The following is a 20,359-nucleotide window of genomic DNA, read 5'->3' as shown; positions in this document are numbered from 1 at the left end:
AGTGAGGTCAACACGCTTGCATTTGTATTTGGAAAGTTTTCTATCTTCTCTAAACATGTTGACATGATGGATGTGTCAAAGGCATGTGCTTTACTTGAGCACTGTGGTTTTCACACCTTTGTATTAGACGATACTAAGCGAAGGGACCAAAATGACTGTACCCTGACATTGTGGTCAGCTTAGGTTCCAGAAGCTGCTCGCATTAATTGGAAAAGCTGAGAAAAACATAGACTAGAACACATACACAGTAACCAACTGATGACCATCCTTTTCTCCTCCCTTGGTGATTTAAATATGTAATAATATGTTAATACTTTGTATACAGCTATAACCAATTTTTTGGTCCTTATCCTGTATAGTAGTATAGTGAAGCATAAACGTCGTACAACACATCTTATTTGGCCTCGTCCTGCCTTCTGGGAGACACATCTCTCATTAATGTACTGCAGAACTGCATGATACACCTTCTGAGAGACACGTCTCATGATGGTCAGGTATGTTTTTGTCAGGGAGGGACTATCTTGTCAGTGAGCATGTGTTTTGATACTGTGTCTCCACACACACACATCAAGGTGTGTGCTGACATCACATGCAAAGGTTATGTGCAGGATCTACTGTATTAACGACAGGGCTCCCATGTAGATCTTGAACTTCATGTGGTCAGTCTATGATGTTAGGTATCTATGATGTATGATTCCATTTTGGGTGAGGTTTCACTCCAATCCACAATGTACAGTAAATACACAATATGTGAAAGAGAAATGTGTAGCGGTTCTTGGCTTCCGACATTTGGCACTGATTGGTCCAAGTTTGCAAGATTACAAAGATTACAAACACAAACAGGCAAACACAATAACAGCCACTTCATGCATAGGCTCTGGCTTAGAGGCCCCCTGAGCTCTTGGGCCCCTGGGCCTGGTAGACCTGTCCAATAATTCAGGGACTTTAATAATTGACAACTCCAAAGGTCAAGTGACCTTGCACCTAAAATGATGAAATTACAGGCCTGCTCTGCAACATAGCCTATTTATTTATCAGTTGCTTGTGTTCAAGTGGATCACAGCAGTCTGGGTACAACAATCTAAAGAAAATTTTAATAAAACGTTGCATTCTTTGAATTACAAGGGAAGTCTGGAGAGACCAGAGTATAACGACATTTGGTTACTGTGCACAGTATGTTTGAAATTAGATTCACACAAAAAGAAAACCACAACGAAAAAGGGTGGTATCAGGAAACAATACTTCCCCAAACATTTTCTACATACGGTAGTAAAATTCTGAGAGTTCAATTTTGCAGTGTAGCATGATAAAGGTTAGCTTTGAGCTCCCTTTCCAGGACAAGGGACCACAACCAATTTGATTACAGCCAGGTATGTTTTTTTCTCCACCTATTATCAAATTATTACAATGTATTACAACTATGAGAATTATAATACACTATGATCCATGCAACAATGTGTCCAGCGATTATAAAGCATTATGATACTTGACATTATGAATATTTAGCGAACTGCTTAATTATACAGTTTTATAAGCAGATTATAATATTAAGTAGAATGTTTGATTTATTGAACACATCATTAAACTAAATGCTGAAATAAGGGGTAGATGATAGAAGGGATTATTCTGCTGCTGGTCTTTGTTTTTGATGAATTTCTCAAAATTGCCAAAGCAGAATTATATTAAATCATTATTGTGACTACCAGTGTCATTTGTATTGTTTCAGCATGCACATCTTGGTTGCTGTCCTGCTTTTGACTGTTCCTGTTCTCGGTCAGTTGTTCTCTGACTTAAATGAACAATGGGAAGATTGGAAAACGGAGCATCAGAAGATTTACCAGGATCAGGTAAGATATTGAATACTTTACTAATTTTTCTCTCATTTTTTGCACTCTCACACACAGGTGGGAAGTGTGAATTAAAACAAAGCATGCTATGGTATATAAAATCAAATAAAATATATGTACCATGCCATCATTGAGGGCCAATTATACAAAATTTCATTCCATTTTACCTCCACCCTGAGGTTGACATTCTGTAAGAGCAAAAAGGCTGCAGTGTGAACATGTTCACTTCAGTACCAGTGAGAGCAAACACACACACACACACACACACACACACACACACACACACACACACACACACACACACACACACACACACACACACACACACACACACACACACACACACACACACACACACACACACACACACACACACACACACACACACACACACACACACACACACACACACACAATCACAGGACGGTGCGGAGACCACTGGAAGTGCAGGTGCTCAGAATTTAAAAAAGGGAACACTGAAAATGTATTTTAATACACCATACACCAGACATGTCTAAAGTCCAGCATGGGGGCCAATCTTGGCACAAGGGCAGATTTCAGATCATACTTTATATGGCCCTTGGCTTCCTTCTTAAAATCTATTAATATCCCCACCAGTATACTGTATGCTGGCTACTACTCTGGGTAAATAAAGGACACAAAAAAGAAATCCCCACCAGTATACTCATGTGAAATTCACACATTGAAGTTTCTTAGTGTTTTGAAATTAACCTGGGCAGTTAGGCTATTTCTCAGTAGAATTTGCACATGCCACACGCACACACACACAAATAAGTCAGTGTGCTTGTTTCAGGATGAGATGGTCTACAGGAGAATGGTTTGGGAGAAGAACTTGAAGCTGATACTGAAACACAACCAGGAGGCCTCAGCAGGACTGCACACCTTCACCATGGGACTCAACCAGCTGGCTGACATGGTACGTCTGTCCCCACTTTACCCCACCCCGGGTGTTAAACTGAATGTTGTTGCAATTTCATCAAATTGCAATGATGAAATTTGTCACCACATTTGGTGATATTTAAGATGGCACATTCCATTAATTTGATAATTATAATTGTAATTATATTCTGCTACATTACACACTTGATTCATCCAGATTAGTTTAGTATGGACATTGTTTTAATCGCTATCATATAGCTTTACTTTAAATGTGAAAGTGCCAGAGTGCACAGAAAAAGAGTAAATAACTCATAATTGGGTCAGTAAAAAAAGATCAGGTCTAAAACTGAGCTTTCTTACACACTGCATATATTTATATACATATCTTTTGTCTATCAAGACAACAGAGGAGATCAACATACAACTGAATGGTGTGAAGATGGACAACGACATTCCTTTTGACAATGTGACCTTTAAGCAAACAGGGCCAACACCTCGGGCTGTGAATTGGACGAGGAGAGGCAGGGTCAGCCCAGTCCGAAACCAGGTACTCCACAGTGTGAGATAAGGGGATAAGCATTGAGCAGCACTGTAAACTCCTTCCAGTTCTTTTTTGACTTGAGTGTAAACAATGTGTATATTTTGCACTGTATCATTAGTGACTCTCTCAGGCAGCGATTCTCAACTGGTTTTGCACCAGCACCCAAATGCTGCATTTCACTTGAAGTCAGGACCAAACATATTTAATAAGACAACATAACTAATTTTGTCAATGACCATGTCAAGATCCACTGCGATCCAATTTTTAGCATGATGGTTCTAAAATGTCTCTCTTTCTCTGTTTTTAGTACACAAACACAAATCCAAAGAGAAAGTGTGGGTCATGTTGGGCATTCGCCGCTCTAGGGGCCCTTGAGGGCCAAATGAAGAGACGCACAGGTATCCTCATCCCCCTAAGTCCCCAAAACCTGATTGACTGCAGCATCGAAGATGGAAACCATGGCTGCGAGGGTGGAAATATCGACAAAGCCTTCAACTACATCAAACGCAACAAAGGCATTGACTCCGAAATATTTTACCCCTATGAATACAAGGTTATCTTCTTTTTATTTTTTATTATTAGAAATAATTTTGTTGAGCTTAACATAAGCAAAGTGTAGCCATGTTACAAAAAATAGAAAAAGAAAAATGGAGACATCTGCACTCTTAAATTAACTCAAGATATTATGGTATCCTTGGACAAGTGGTACAGTAGAAAAAAATCATAATTCCATCCCGAGTCGACCGCAGCTAAAAACCCGAGCCTATGGAACTTGTGCTAGATTGCGTATGTTTTTAGTTTTTTTTGTGAGATCTAACGTTCTTATGGACAGAAAACAATCCACAGTGTTTATGTTGGATGCGCCTCTCGCAAGACGAGATTTCACCTGTGATGTCATCCACGTCACTTTTTCAACACTACGTGGCCCATTTGGGACAAAATCTATTAAAATAGACCAGTCCCATAGGCTCAGGTTTTTAGCTGCGGTTGACTCGGGATGGAGTTATGATTTTTTTTCTACTGTACTACTCGTCCTCGGATATCATATCAGGTAAGAAAAATGTCGGGCGGAATTCTCCTTTAACCGTGGCTTCAAGATAAATCAAAAATTATGTATTTGCTTCTTTACTTTAAAGAATATGTACAGTATGATATGCCACTTCCGATGCCAATGAAGTAATTACAATGTGATCTGAGGAGAATGTGAGTGTCAATCTCTTTTTGATCACTTGCCTAAGGATGGGGAATGCCGCTATTCCAAGTATGCAAGGGCTGCATACTGCTATGGATACCAGATCCTTCCCTATGGCGAGAACATTTTGATGCATAGTGTTGCAGCAGTGGGGCCAGTAGCTGTAAGCATTGATGCCGACCTGCCATCTTTTCACAACTACAAAGAAGGTAAGTTTGAGACATACCGCATCTAACAGGACTGTACACAAGTACTGTGTGTGCACTCAGTAAATAGAATCACAATCAGATTTTGTTGTTGTGAGAATATGATACTGTCAGGGACAAAGCGTGACATGTGATGTTTAGAAGATTATAGTGGCACTGTGTTTACACCTCATTCTTCCTAATACACCATACTTTGTTAACCACAGGTGCATATTGAACCATATTGATCTTTCAGGTGTATATTATGATGTCAAATGCAACTCTGAGAAACCAAGTCATGCTGTACTAGTGGTGGGCTATGGTGCAGCCAACGGACAAGACTACTGGCTCGTGAAAAACAGGTGAATAAGTCATCTTAATTTTAAAACATTTAGAGTTAGATTAAACAATGGAGTCCTCCTCAGATCCTTGGCTATGTTATTCATGGATCATTAGATATTAAAATATCTTAGAAGCCTCAGAGCCTTAAAAGAACCAGTGTAATTTTAGTATCAGTTCTGAAACTAGTCCTAACCATTAGTCAGTGGAGAGAAACCGAACATGAATGTAGCATGTTTTCAATGTCAGTCTAGTCAGGTATTTATAAAAATGCTAATGTTATGCTTCCAGCTGGGGGACTGGATGGGGTGAAGAAGGGTACGCTCGAATGGCCAGGAACAAGAACAATCTCTGTGGAATTGCAAACTTTGCTATCTACCCCAAGGTTCTTCAAATGGGGGTACACGGAGGTACAACAGGGGGGACACGAGAGAAAGTGGAAAATTGAAGAATTTATTTTACTGTTTTGGCTAATGATAAAACATTGAAAAACTTTGTGTGAACCTGCTCATATGTAAAATGTTACACCAAATTAAATAAAAAACATGACTAGTAAACTGTTATTGAAAAGAAGGCCAGACTTATTTGTACATTATTCGAATATATTTACATCAAAACTGACTTACTGGAATGTTATGGTCACCGTTTAAAATAAAAGTGCTCCTCTGTGACTCCATTTGTTATTTGTAATGTTTAAATGTTTAAAGGTGAGCTATCATTGATTCATAGCATCATATGCTTTGTATCAGAACTTGGGCAAGACAGAACTTGGGGATGAACTTGTAGACCTGCTATTTTTGGCACGTGACACCATCATACAACAAAGTATAAATCAAGCCATCAGTGTCCGCGACCTGGTTGGACGGGCCCATTAAGTTATGCACTTATTACAAATTCTAAGGACTTCTATTAAAACCTTTAAAAGCATTGGTGCACACTGGTGTAAGCGATTTTTGGTGCACGGCTGCAAGCGCTTTTTGGATTGATATTGTGTCTGAAATAACTTTAATAGAATCACAATTTTCTTCATGCTGCAGAAATTAAACGCTCATTCATAAAGCGTAGGATAAAACCAAGGTAGTAACTCTGGAAAGGGATGCCATTCTAGAATGTATGTTAATCTTATGACTAAACTACCAGGTGGACATATGGAGGAAGGTGCCTCAGGCCTCCACCAGTTGTCCCATCTGCTCTGTTGCCACTATTCCATCATAGACACAATTGCCCTGAAGGAAGTCTCCAGAGAAGAGCAGGTGCTGAACCTGTGCTCTTTTAATGCAGGGACTGATTGGATCTCTGAATTTCCCTCGAGGATCAATAAAGGTTTATCTTATCCAATGGTGAAGTGGTGGTATATGAAGGTATAAGCTGTATACCCACTTCTTTTTCAGTGGGCACTGTGTATATACTCACTTCTAGTGTGTGCAACATTCAGTTCACAGATATAAATTGTTCAATATACTAGATTCAGAATATTTGAAACTGTCTCACCACTCATTTGCTTCATTATTAATACCAGCTGCACATCCTTCTATGACTCTTCATCATCTGTTACCGTAAGAGTGGGCAGGAAGGAACAGTGGGCACCTTGACGTTAAATTGGCATTTTTTTCCCAAAATGTTAAATATATATATATATTTGGAAAATGGTCTTAACTGTAAAGTATACATGATTAGAACATGCTTGAACATTCAGTAATTAAGGCCTAATATTTCTGCTACAAATTGCTACAAAACTGCCACTGGCATAAACAAGAAGTTGAAAGGTAAATTTAAGTCTGATAATAATGTACCGTACGTTCAAATCATGTACTTTACATTACTTAAGACCATTTTACATTTTGGAAACAATAGCCAATTTAACAAAGAGGTGCCCACTTTTCCTAGGTGCCCACTCTTCCTGTATCCTTCTCATCTGTGCCTAGTGGAAAATTCAAGAAAACAACATGCATCTATATCGTCCACAGCGACACACAGGCTGACACGCACGCACGCACGCACACACACACACACACACAGTGTTATCGTTTGCGGGTGTTAACTTGCTTGACAAAAGTAGAATGATTGCACTTCCTCTTTCCATCTCTCAATAACACATCACATTTGAGGCTATAACACCAAGCCCTACAGAACAGTTAAGACCAAGGGCGCTAACATTCACGACAATGATGACGATATACTTTTTAAACCTCAACTTATTTGGTGTTTGAAAACATACAGCAGAGCACACGGGATGTGTGGCTAAACCAATCACATGTGAATGAAGGCAAATGTTCCATTGAAAATTCTTGGTTGGTCATTCTGAATGAAACTGTACATTCCTTCAGTAAAAATAAATCCCACTGTCCCTTCAGTGTGGGACCATTATTATATATTCTATTTCTATTATATATAAGCAAACATTAGTTGCAACAGAAGTTAAGTGCTTTGAAAAAACTACTGGCCTATACAATACTTAGGCCCACAGTATATTAAACTAGTTGATAACGTGCCTTTTTAAATTAACTATCACTTTAAATTGGCCTGCCAATATGAACATTTTTGACACATCACTGTTTCTGAGAATATAGGGCATTGTTCTGTTTTACAACATGGGCCACCTTGGAATTTGTTTGTAAACCTACTTCTCCAGACACTACACCACTGAGTAAAGGCACTTACGAAGAAGTTATATGGCTGCTTATATCTAACCTTTATATTTTACCATCACTTATAATACTTCTACAGTACATTATGATATTTGATAGCTTGTAAGTGCCTAAATGTCTCCACTAGGCCTAGTAGCTATTGTTTTGGTACAACCTATCTTGTTATGGTTCAGTTTGTCCTTCAGGCAGCTACAGTATAACTACGATCTCTGCCCTCTGCCCGAGGCAGAACTACCACTGATATGAGTGTTAATGTACTTCTGACCATGATATCATGTACATAAATAAAGCATAATCACCACCACCTAGAATATTAACTCGACTCCTATGTGCCTCATCGATTGCTAATTGATCCAGAATTCCACGACAGCACTCTCAATTCTCTCAATTCATCAGAGATTTCTGAGAGAAATGACCATCAAATTCATATTCAATAGAATTCTGGAATGCCACTGATCCAATCCAGTCATGATTCAATGGACATTTGATTATGCTATACAACATATAAACTATAATATGATATTTAGATATTCATTACTCTGTATATATATTTAAGTAAGAGTACAATATACTGTAGACAGATATTGTCTCCAAGTATTTCTCATTTGGCATGACAGGCAAAACTACATAGAACATGTTTTCTTAAGCAAAAGGTATCAGTGAAGAGCTGATGCCTCAGTATAAAACAATAACAAATCTAGTGACTATTACATAGAAAACACTGAGGGAAAGTCAAACTAGACAGATGTGTGCTCCTCAGACACAAGGAAGCTGCGGGGGGAAATAGTACGACAGAGTCAGACGGTGCAACTGTTCACAGTTGTGGTGAAAGTCGTTTTAGTGGTGTGCTGTATGGAGGCCCCTCAACCTGCGATTACATTTTGCTGACGATTGTTGGATGTTGCTTTCATAATATATAATATTCATATATTAATTTGCCGTTTGTAAGAATGGGTGAATGTAATGCACACTGTAAAAGGTTTACGCATAAACTAGGCACAAACACTGTTTGGCCCCCAGGTGTTGCTCCAATCTGCACCAAACCTGACAGGCTGACACAAACACTGTTCAGGGGTCTGCCATGACAATAGTCCCACCAGGGGCCACGTCAGGGTCCCCCGGGGGCCTCATGCACACCATTGCTCCGATCCTCACCATCCTCACCTACTGTAGGCACAAATGTTGTTCAGGGGTCTGCCATGACAATTGTCACAAAAAAAAAAACTAAATTGCACACATATAGGGCACTACATCAGCGTTACAGCAGTGTCTAACATTTCAAGTAGCCAAAACTGGGTGACCATTGCTCTGATCAGTGCAATGGTCACCTGGATTTGAAGGCCGTCCTGAAAATCTAGTACCATAAATGCACCATTTACTATTTTACTACAGTATTGTACTGCAATTTTTGCAGCGTGACACCTTTGTATGAGCATAAATGTGGCATTAGGCATCAGTCTTTATTGTGGCCACTACAGACAGAGTGACCAGAACTAACGGACATCACAGTCATGGTGTGATGACCATCCATGGGCAGAGAAATGCAAAGAAAGCAGTTAAACATTACTTCCCCTTGTAAGTGTGAAAAGTTCAAAACAAAAATTGCGGTGTTGCATGATAAAAGTGAGCTTTGAGCTCTCTTTCCCGGACAAGGGACCACAACTCACTTGATTACGGCAAGGTATGTTTAGACTAATTTCTCTTATTTGCAGCAATATATTTAGCAGGGAGGCATGAATAATGCTGTTGTACTCTGGGACAACAGAGTTCAAGTTTCCGGTACAAGTCAAAGTTTACATACATACAGTACACATAAATGTACAGTGTAGATGATTATAAGAACAGAAAAGACTTAAAGAGACAAACCTTTTAAAGAGGGAGCACAACATATTGTTATTGAACAGGAACATAATGGTATGACAAGTTACCTAAATTTAAATGGTATCCATTCAATGCAGTTGTAGTGTATTGTTGGGAGTTGCTGTCATCCATGATATAGGTTCCACATTTATTCAGACTTTGGATTCACGAGTCATTCACGAGACAGTGTTACATTTTCTGATTGGTATCACTGATCATTTGCAAAGAAATTTGGATGGTCTATAGAGCTTTGTAGTTCATCGGTATCTTTCAGTTTATGATATATATCAAAAAATTGCCTGAGCAAAATCATTATTGTGACCACCAGTGCCGTTTTTTTGTTTCAGCATGCACATCTTGGTTGCTGTGCTGCTTTTGACCGTTCCTGTTCTTGGTCAGATCTCTGACTTAAATGAACAATGGGAAGATTGGAAAACGGAGCATCAGAAGATTTACCAGGATCAGGTAAGATATTGAATACTATTCACTCATTTGGTTTCCGAGTCATATTTATAACTTTTCACTTCATCTCAGACATATAAGAGCAAAATGGCAAGCTGTGTGAATATAAACACATCAGTGCTAGTGAGAGCTCAGCACACACACACAATTCACACACCAAGGTCAAGGTTATTATAGTTAAATAATACTAACAAAATAACGAAAACCACAATTGAAAAGAATATTGTAGTTAACTGGAATAAAAACAAAAACGAGGCTTTACAAAAAAAGATAAATAGCTGAAATTGTATTGTGAGTTTATACAACTAAACTAACTAAAATCATAGAGACAATGTCCTTAGTTTCAGTCTTTGTCAACTCAATACCCAATATTTGTCTTCAAAAATTGTGAAAATAGCCAATCTACAAGCTCACAACACATCGCCATGTGAGCTTGTAGATCTGTTATTTTTGAATTTTTTTTGAGCTTGTTGAATCTCACCCCGGCCCTGACTATCCCATTTTACAATGAAAAACTAATAAATCGAATAAAAACTAAACTAAAACTAAGCCTTTTTTTACAAAATTAAAACTAAACTCAACTAGCAAATCATACACTGGAAGATGCATTGCCACAAAGTCACTAAAGAGAGAGAGACAGGACGTTTTTTTCCCTCAGGCTAACGGAGCCCTGAACAATGACCTGCCGGGTCATGAGCATTTTTTCAAATATTTTCAGATTTCAATGTAAGATTTAATTTGAAAGTTTACATTCTGTACTTTTCATAATCTACAAAAATGACCAAGGTCTACATGTGGCACAAAGTGTTGTCTCTGTCTTCAAGTTCAACCTGTAAATAACTATTTGGTTCACAACAAAGTTTCTATTCTCATTTATTCTCTTATTTCTTGGGGTCAAATCTCTTGTATTCTGTATATTGTACTTTGCACATGCTTTTACTGCTCCATGTATGCATATTCTGTATATCCCAGTTAAAATATTCTTCCATTTGTGTGTATATTCTTCTATTGCTGCTGAAGTACTTGCTTACTCATTGTTTTACTTATATCTGTTAATGTCCATTATATATATTTTTTGTTTTAACACATGTCACACCAACATTTCACTGCACATACCTGTATGAGTGATACATTAAACCTCTTGAATCAGTCAGTGTGCTTCTTGTTTCAGGATGAGATGGTCTACAGGAGAATGGTTTGGGAGGAGAACCTGAAGCTGATACTGAAACACAACCAGGAGGCCTCAGCAGGACTGCACACCTTCACCATGGGACTCAACCACCTGGCTGACATGGTACGTCTCAGCTCACCTACAATAGCAAGGATATATTCATGCTCTAATGCTCCCATGTTTCATGGATATTTTCAGCTGCAGATACATACATTAACAAAACTGTACATGCCTACTAACTACTGACCCCCAGTTTATACCCCCCCCCCACACACACACAAACACACAATTTTATGGTACATACACTCATGCTTTAACCATTTCCGTTCATAGTATGGACGTTGTCTTAATGCCATCATGTGGATTAGTTACAAAATATACTTTTAACTATGGAAGTTAAGTGCACAGAAAGAAGAGCAAATAACTCATTAATGGGTCATTAAAAAATGTCTAAAACGGAAATATCACACATATTGCATATTATTTATGGACCCATTTTGTTTTACCTATGAAGACAACGGAGGAGATCAACGCACAGCTGAATGGTTTGATGATGGAGGACGACGAGGACGACCAGCAAATTCATTTTGACAACGTGACCTTCAAGCAAGCAGGGCGACTGCCTAGGAGAGTGGACTGGAGGAAGAAAGGGAGAGTCAGCCGAGTCAAAAACCAGGTACACCACATTGTGAGATACTGTATAAGGGGATAAGCCACTTAGCGTCACTGCAAAATCCTTAGAGTGGATTTGTGTTAAGTGGGCATGTGTAAACCACGTGTATATTTTGAAAATAAAATACATTGAATAACAACTCATTTTGTCTATGACCCTGTCTATGATCCAGTGTGATCCAATTTGGTTCTGAAAGGTCTCTATTTCTCTCTCCCTCTTTTGTGTACACAAACACAAATCCAAAGGGAAAGTGTGGGTGTTGTTGGGCATTCGCCGCTGTGGGGGCCCTGGAGGGCCAAATGAAGAAGAAAACGGGGAAACTCATCTCCCTAAGTCCCCAAAACCTGATTGACTGCAGCAAGCAGAACCTCGGCTGCAAAGGTGGATGGCCGTACAAAGCCTTCAACTACATTAAACGCAATAGAGGCATCAACTCGGAGAGGTCTTACTCCTATAAAAAGAAGGTTATCTTACTTTTTATTGTAAACAAACCCTTTTGTTGAGCTTAAGCATAAGCAATGCATAACCATGCTACCAAGAATATACTAATTGAAGACGTCTTAATCTCAAATGAATTGAATCAGAATTCTTCATATACGTATGTACACTACAGTATACAGTGAATGTCTTATTTTTTTAGCAGTAATTCATTGGTTAATAAATTCCTTGGGATGTAAATTGGCAATAGAAAATAAGTTAAAGGAACCAAATGTGAGTTTTTTTTTACCTTGTAAACCTGTGATGTGACAATAAAACTGATTCTGATTCTGATTCTGATTCTGATGTGAGGGTATTACTTACATTTGTATGGTGGTCATTGGACATGAGAGTAAAAGTTGAAATATATTTTAGTATGTGAAACAGATTAACACAATAAAACACATCTGCATTTGAGGGCAGATGTTATAGAGTCAAAGCGAGGGAGATGGCATGATTCTAATTAGTCTTGTTTGGATATGTCACTTGCTTAAGGAAGGGAAATGTCGCTATTCCAAGAAGGGGAAGGCTGCATCCTGCAAAGGATACCGGTCCCTTACCCGTGGCAGTGAACGCGCTCTGAAGAATGCCATTGCAAAGGTGGGGCCAGTGGCTGTGATGATTAACGCCCAACTGAAGTCTTTTCAGCTCTACAAAAGAGGTATGTTTGAGACACTACACATATAATGTGACTGTACTCATGTTAGGGCCAACCAGTAAGCACTCAATAGTAATGTAGCTCTGTGCTCAGATGTTTGGTTTGCACAATTGCACAAAAGTAATTGCCAGTCCCTTTATTTTTTTGTAATGTTATACCACTGGAGCTTCTGAAGGAAAGGAGGCTAAAAAAAAAAAAAAAAAAACCCTGCCTGTTAGTCTCCCATAAGCGATAGTCTGGCTATGCCGGATTTGCATTATGGCATTGGCGGCCCCTTTTTGTCTCTCATGTTTTGAACAATGTTTTGGACAACTAGACATGCACAGACCAGGGCTTAATTTTAATTTGTTAAGACAATACACTATAGTGAAAAAGACCAGTGTTATGAGTTATCGTTGGTTAAGAAAGTAACCAATAGCATTTTGAACCATATTGATCTTTCAGGTGTATATAATAAAAGATCCTGCCGCTCCGACTCCAGAAATCATGCTGTACTAGTGGTGGGCTACGGTAAATACAAAGGACAAGACTACTGGCTTGTGAAAAACAGGTGAATAAGTCATCTTAATGCTAACAATTTTAAGATTTTCTTTTCTTCATTTTGATAGGGGGTTATAGATCCCCCCCCCCCCCATTCTGATTCCAGCATTCCAAAGCCTGTCCATAAAAATAGGATTCCTACCTAGGGGGTCCTCAGAGTTACTACTACACCAGATCTTTGAGTGATAGGAACTTTTTCTTGAGCTAATTTTGGGAGGTAGCATGTTTTCATATTCAATCTAATCATGTATTTATAATCAAACATTCACACTGAGTGTTATGCTTCCAGCTGGGGGACTAAATGGGGAGCCAAAGGCTACATCCGAATGGCCAGGAACAAGAAGAACCAATGCGGCATCGCAAGCCGCGCGGTCTACCCCTTAGTGTAAAGTTGGGAGTCTGTCACCCAGCAATTATCAGGGGACTGCTTGCAAGTATAAAATATTTTCAATTGTGACTTTTGTGCTGGAAGGTTGCAGTTTGTCATTTTGTTTGAGCTCATAGTGTGTTCACAAGGTACTGTGTTCATTTGCTTTCTTCTTTTTGTAAATCGTATACATCAGTGTCAACGGTACGATGTGTGACTGTGCATATTAGTTTAATGATAACCCTAAATGGTCAGCATTTATAGGCAAGTTTATCAAACTGAACTTGGCAGTGGAACACCCACCCAGTTCAGTTCTCATAAGTTTAAAATACCTTATTAAATTAATAAATCAGTATGTTTAGGGTACAGTGACGGGTTAACAAATGTGAATTTTACAAAAAACAAACTGTGGCTATTCATAATAAAGACATTTATTTTCTGAACATTCGTTCGTATTCATTTCTTGAAATACAGCACAAACGGATTGATTCTGAATATTTGCCGCAATATCAATTCCAGCCACGTTCTATGACCCTTTTTGTCCCGACTACTGGAAAAGTCAAGAAAACAACCTGCATCTTTCTCGCTCCACAGCAACACAACAGGCTGGTAGACACACACACCCCGCGCCTCTCACTCAGCTCTTCTCACTCAACGTGTCTTGTTTGCTCCACATGAAAATAGCTGGCACAGTGTTATAGTTTGCGGCTGTTAACTTGCTCGACAAACGTCAAAGGCTTGTGCTTCCTCTTTTCCCTACAGAAGAGGAAAGACCAAGGGTATTAACATACTGAATTTAGCACATTTGTTGCTAGGAGGATGATGATTAGACTATCAGAAATACATAGATATGCATATTTTTTTTGAAAATAAGGTATATACCTTCAACTTAGTTTGCGTTTCCCCCCCCCTCATGGTGTCGAGTTTTACTTCATGCTTCAAAGAGTTTTTTTTATTAATTTAAAACCAAAAAAATACACGGCCTGTGTGGCCAATACAATCGCATGGGAATAAATGCAAATGTTCCATTAAAAACAGCAAGTGATGTTTATGGGAGCAGTGGCTGAACTGTGTGCTTGGTCATTCAGAATACTGTACATTCATTCAGTAAAAATAAAGCCCACAGTACCTTCAGTGTGGGACCATTGAGGTAAACATTAACTGAGGCAGAAATGTTTTAGGTCAGAGAAGTTACTGTACCAAATGATGAAAACGGGACCAAACTACACAAGCTTGCATTTCTATATTTTGTGGCCAAAGACAAGATGTCAAACTATACATTTAATTGGTGGATTGAGTAAAGGTAATTTTCAGACCCTCAGACTGAGAACTCCAAATTCAGATTTATTTGCATGACAGGCAAAACTAAATGGAATGTTTTGTAAAAAAAGATAGAGCTGATGCCTCAGAATAAACCAATTCAACATCTGATCAAATAGAACACTGAGGGTAAACAAATAAGGTGTCAAAGTTAAGAATTTGATGACCAGCAGAGTCAACTCCGGTCATCAAATTATTGGCTTAGGAATGTGACAAAATCAGAACTCCATGAATTCAAGGTGTGTGAGATTGATGTCATTTTGTGGGTTAACTACTCCTTTAAAGTCCATAAAGGCATCTGCTTGGAACTTCCCCTTCTACCATAAATCAACCATAATTATGTTCCGTCAGTATTCCATGCCAACTAGAGGAGTCCATGCTGAGCCAGGCCAACCATCTGGCTCCTTTGATCAGTTCTGTCCAAGAACAATTATGCCCGTCCAAAAACCTGCAGCCAGTGGCCTTGAAGCCCTGTCCACTAATTTGTTTCCTCTCCTGCCCCTTTCCTGTCAAGACATTCATAGTCAGCGCCTTTGGCTATTCTCAATTTCTCATTGGTCAAAACCAATATGAAACAAATATATGCTCTGCCTAATGGGGCAACAGGGTCACAGTTTAGGAGGGCTTTGAGGTTGCACTGAGCCATGGTAGACAGTCCAACAATCTGCTCAAAGGGCCAATTTCACAATTTACCTGGCCCCGTTACCACAGTACATAACAGGTTGCCTAAAGATGATGCCATTAAACACTTGAACCTTACAGATGGTCATTTGTAGATGAGAAATGAAACCTTAAAGCATGAGATTCTTTCCCCAATCACTGGGATAAAGACATTTATTTGAATGTATACACGTTTCCCTCCCCTCAAGCTTGAATCAAGCACATCCAGAAACCAGGCTGCCCCATCTGATCACATTATAGGGTAACAAGGGTAGAGGGCGATGCCACACTGGTTCCCAGCATTCCTTGCCATTTTGATGTAGCCTCTATCTCCAAAGAATATGCCCCAACTACAGAAGAAGAAAGTAAAAGCACATTTTAAAACAAAGTCTAATGAAGCAGTCAGATTAATATTCAGCCTTCATGTTGGAAATGGGAACTGTTAAGTATAAAGAATTCCCATTAACATTTTGGTTAAGCATTGGGGTGTCCAGGGACACACTAAAGTGAAACAACCAACACTGACCTGTTCTTGATGAGCCAGTAGTCCAGTCCACCTTCAGTGCCATACCCCACTGCTAGCACTCCATGATTAATGTTATGGGTACATGTGTGATCTTTATACACACCTGTTGAACGCAAGTCATTAGTTAATTATTAAGTAATCAAGATATTATACCATCTATAAATCAAATAGAAGCAAATATTGTTATACTGACAATTCTAGTGGTGAAAATTATGTCTTTCTTATAGCCTAGCACTCTGTGGCAGGACTCCATTTAATGAAAATATTAAATTGATGTAAGCTCACCATGGCGGTAGAAGACAAATTTAGGCCGGGAAGCGTCGATTGCAACCGAGATGGGCCCAATGGCTGCCAGGCCAGCTTTCAGTACAAGTTCATCACCCTCAGGTAAAAATGCATATCCGGAGCAGTTAGCAGCTCGATCATTAGGTCTATACTTGCAGCGACCGGTCTATCAAGAGATAGAATTGTACCAAACATTTATGAGATATCTTTCACCCATAGTTAATACATGGAAAAATCAAATGCTTAAAATCAAATGTTCTGCAGGTCAGCCAGTCAGTGACCTGCTACTGGCTTCAATTGCTTCCATGCTCAACCTCAAACTCACCTGGCCCGTGTATGGATAGGCTGCGTCAGATTCAATGCCCTCATTTTTCAAGACATACTCAAAGGCGTTGGTCATAAAGCCACCGTGGCACCCATGGTTGCCGAATTTTGCAGAGCAGTCTACCAAGTTCTGAGGGCTGAGTGACATCAGGGTGCCAGTGGTTTTCCTCAGTTGACCTTCCAGGGCCCCAACTGCACTGAAGGCCCAACAAGAGCCACAAGATCCCTGCAACAGTCAAGTTTACAAATAACTGCGAGTCCAAATATTGCATCTAAAAATGATTTTGTAACTACACTGCCGACACGTGAGCGTTAATTTAACTACATACTTTAACTACTTTACGGGATATTCTGTGCTGCGATGTGAAAAGTACACCCAGGTCTCCTACCTGCATTTTGACCTCTGTGACAAAACCTTCCTCTCTCCAGTCAAACACAGGGGGAACAGAGCTATTGACCTTGACAGGAGACGGCCATCTCTCCAAGTCAGCTGGCACATGGGTTCCAGTGAGCATATTGAGCTCGTCTGAGGTCTGCCAGTAAAAAGAAACCATGTACAACATTAAGCATTGATTATGTCCTGTGCCATTTGCCTACCATTAGTGTAACCCCTCTAACCTGATTTCACCACCTAAATGTGTAGCCATTTAGACCACATTTCTTAATTCAAAGATGCCACTGTTTATATAGTTTAATATGCTAAGCAATACTCACCAAGTCTCCAAGGTGGTTCATTGCCAACTCAAAAGTGTGTATGCCCAAGGAGGCTTCTAGGTTGTGGACGTCTATCATTTCCAAATTATCCTCCCAGATATGTCTGCGACCAAGTTCCTCAAGCTGGAAGGAGTGCATATTGATTAATCAAAAAAATATATAAACTTGGCATCACTCTCTGTTCCCACTGTGCATCTTCGAAACATTAATACCATATTGCCATTAATAATGCAACAGTAGACATTCATTGCAGATGTAGAATTTTCTAGGACAGTGGTTCGCAATATTCAAAAATAGCAGATATACAAGCTTGTACATCTGCCATTTTTGAAAATATGAAAACTATCATTTCTTCTTTTTTACATAGATCTTCTCCTGGGGGTCCTTGGCACAAAACCTTTACAAATGAGGGTCCATGGGCTAATATGTGTCAATTTGGGGTACCTTGACATAAAGAACCACTGGTCTAGGAATAACCTACCTCATGAGAATACACTTTATTGTGAGTCTTCTTCCAAAGTTCCCAGTGTTGATCAAGTCCTTTGTAGTCCAAGGCCACTGCAAATCCACACATGAGGGCGAGAAGCAGGCTCCCAACCATGTTTGACTCTGAAAATGTAAGTTTGGGGTTTTAACCAAGTAGCTCAAAAACATTGGCCAACATGGCTTTAGTACACCTATACCCCGAGCTGGTAGGCCACAGACAGCTAGTACCAGGTGATAAGATCAAGACACTTGATTTCAGTGCTGGGTTTAGCCCCAGATAGGCCTGTCACAATTATTACAGAATTGTCTGATAGCAATAGTGCAATTAATTTTGCATAATTATCATAATATTTTCCATGTGGATTTTTTTCCCCCACAGAGTTTCATATATATATATATATATATATATATATATATATATATATATATATAATTATTTTTTTAAAGCAGAAATGGCAGATCTACAAGCTTACAGTACAACGAATCACTTCATAATGCATTGTAAGCTTATAGATCAGCCATTTCTACATGTATAAAATGAATGTCAATAATTTCTTTGCATGTTTAAGTTATTTGCCCTGTGCAATTTTTGATCATGAAGCCTAAAAGGCAAACAGAAATAAATATATTCATGTTCCAATCTTCAATGCCAAACACACAATTAAATCATTAATCGCAATTATTTGAGTGACAATTAATCTTCAACTTAAATGTGTAATCGTGACAGCCTATAGCCCCAGACATGCAATAGGCCTAAATGCTCTTGCAAGGTTACTAGTCTAGGGAAAACGTATCAAAGTCAAAGCGCCAAATCATAATTTGTTGTCGAGATAACAGACCATAAACATGTTCAGCAGACAAACCAACGAAATTAACAAAACACTATTATGTTTGTATTACCTTGTTCGGGGCTCGCACTGGTGTTTGCTTAAAACAAGCTGACAGACAGTTGCACAACTATTTGATGAGCATATACAATGGAGAGATCCTTTTAATAGAGGTGGACTAGCTGCGCACCTGTATGTGATCTGGCCTAATCAGGCCTAAACCCTAGTTGCAAAGTAACTAAGTACATTTACTCAAGTACAGTACTGAAGTAAAATGTTGAGGTATGTTTTATCTTACTGGTGATAGATCTAGAAATATGTATTTAAATTATAGATCTGATAAAGATATTTCATTTGTATGTGCTTGTTCGTATTTGCTATAGCCAGCCTGCCTCTTTTATGTGACAGTTTGGTTGAACTTCCAAGGTCCCTCAGGCAGTGCCTGCAACTTTGTTTTTGTTTGATGGCTAGGAGGTTAACCTCGTTGCCTCACGCATAAATGTCACCACAACCCTGGCTGTAGCCGATCTACAAGCTCACATCAACTGTTGCCCCAAAAGAGCATGTTTCTGTTTATCTTGTTAACATAGTAGACTGTAGCAATTGGAATTCATGTAACTCTTTTGGGCTTTACAGTCCACCATCAGGTTTCAGGTTCCTTAACAGACATTTCATAAACTATGTAACTATAATCAAACATCTTATTATAGCACCAATAGATAGCTACAGTAGCCTACACATACAGTACACATCTACAGGATTTCAGGAGGTCAACTTATTTTCTGCTCGATTCATGAAAAGTGCTGTTATTCACTCTATCAAAAGGTTAAATTAATAGCCACTTTTTCATGCCACACATTTATCAATATTTAGACTTTATTAGTCCAAGTAGGCCTAAGTTGATCTACATTGATTGATTGATTGATTGAAATTTTTATTAGGCAAAAGAATGTAAAACAACACAGTTACATTTATAATGCTTTTGTCTAAAAGGTCCGGCCAAAAAAGTCCTTGCGGACTTGTTTCCGTTGGGGTCCTTGAGTTCATTCATTATGTCACAACAACACAGAGGCATCATTTCATAAAAACTAGAGGGTGGCAACTGGCAAAACAAAATTGCCAATCTACAAGCTCACAACGCATTGCTATTTTTCCCCCATCTGTAATGACTTGCCCAAAATAAGGTTTCCAGTTTTAAAGTGATTAATGAATATGGTTGCAGAAAGAAAACAAGTGTCTTTAAGTGTTGCTCTAAAATCTGATTATCTGCAAAAAGAAAAACATTCAGAGGTGCGTGGAGGAAATAACAATAAAAGTCAAGATCTGCATTTTTAGGTAAAATGTTATAGCTAGAACC

The 20,359-nt window shown here is 38.9% G+C and overlaps 3 protein-coding genes across 4 annotated transcripts; 2 read left to right on the top strand and 1 right to left on the bottom strand.

Annotated features, from left to right (window-relative positions):
• The first annotated feature begins 1,289 nt into the window (after positions 1-1,289).
• Positions 1,290-5,819, top strand: LOC308094616 (cathepsin K-like). Of its 2 annotated transcripts, none has more exons than XM_080441380.1 (8): positions 1,290-1,370; positions 1,727-1,847; positions 2,662-2,784; positions 3,148-3,294; positions 3,617-3,841; positions 4,527-4,689; positions 4,922-5,027; positions 5,296-5,819. In XM_080441380.1, exons 2-8 carry the CDS (start codon positions 1,728-1,730, stop codon positions 5,450-5,452), a joined length of 1,041 nt encoding a protein of 346 aa, XP_080297506.1. In that variant the 5' UTR covers positions 1,290-1,370; position 1,727; the 3' UTR covers positions 5,453-5,819. The 2 variants fall into 2 exon arrangements, with proteins under 2 accessions (XP_080297506.1, XP_080297505.1); XM_080441379.1 differs by having other exon boundaries at positions 3,596-3,841; positions 5,296-5,818.
• A 3,317-nt stretch (positions 5,820-9,136) lies between these two features.
• On the top strand, positions 9,137-14,305 carry LOC308094617 (cathepsin K-like). The gene is made up of 8 exons (XM_080441381.1): positions 9,137-9,227; positions 9,860-9,977; positions 11,146-11,268; positions 11,660-11,821; positions 12,064-12,282; positions 12,791-12,956; positions 13,398-13,503; positions 13,783-14,305. Exons 1-8 carry the CDS (start codon positions 9,172-9,174, stop codon positions 13,880-13,882), a joined length of 1,050 nt encoding a protein of 349 aa, XP_080297507.1. The 5' UTR covers positions 9,137-9,171; the 3' UTR covers positions 13,883-14,305.
• A 1,785-nt stretch (positions 14,306-16,090) lies between these two features.
• On the bottom strand, positions 16,091-18,290 carry LOC308095536 (cathepsin S-like; the record flags this gene model as incomplete). The annotated part of the gene is made up of 7 exons (XM_080442591.1): positions 16,091-16,190; positions 16,367-16,469; positions 16,652-16,817; positions 16,977-17,201; positions 17,365-17,508; positions 17,690-17,812; positions 18,171-18,290. The coding sequence occupies 7 exons, from the start codon at positions 18,288-18,290 to the stop codon at positions 16,091-16,093; spliced, it is 981 nt and encodes a 326-aa protein (XP_080298717.1).
• Positions 18,291-20,359: the final 2,069 nt, after the last annotated feature.

The sequence above is a fragment of the Gymnoscopelus braueri genome (genome assembly GCF_963280865.1).
Source record: "Gymnoscopelus braueri genome assembly, chromosome: 11".
In the NCBI taxonomy this organism is placed as follows: domain Eukaryota; kingdom Metazoa; phylum Chordata; class Actinopteri; order Myctophiformes; family Myctophidae; genus Gymnoscopelus; species Gymnoscopelus braueri.
Note: the sequence above shows the minus strand (reverse complement) of the source record. Positions and strands in the feature narration are given on the sequence as shown.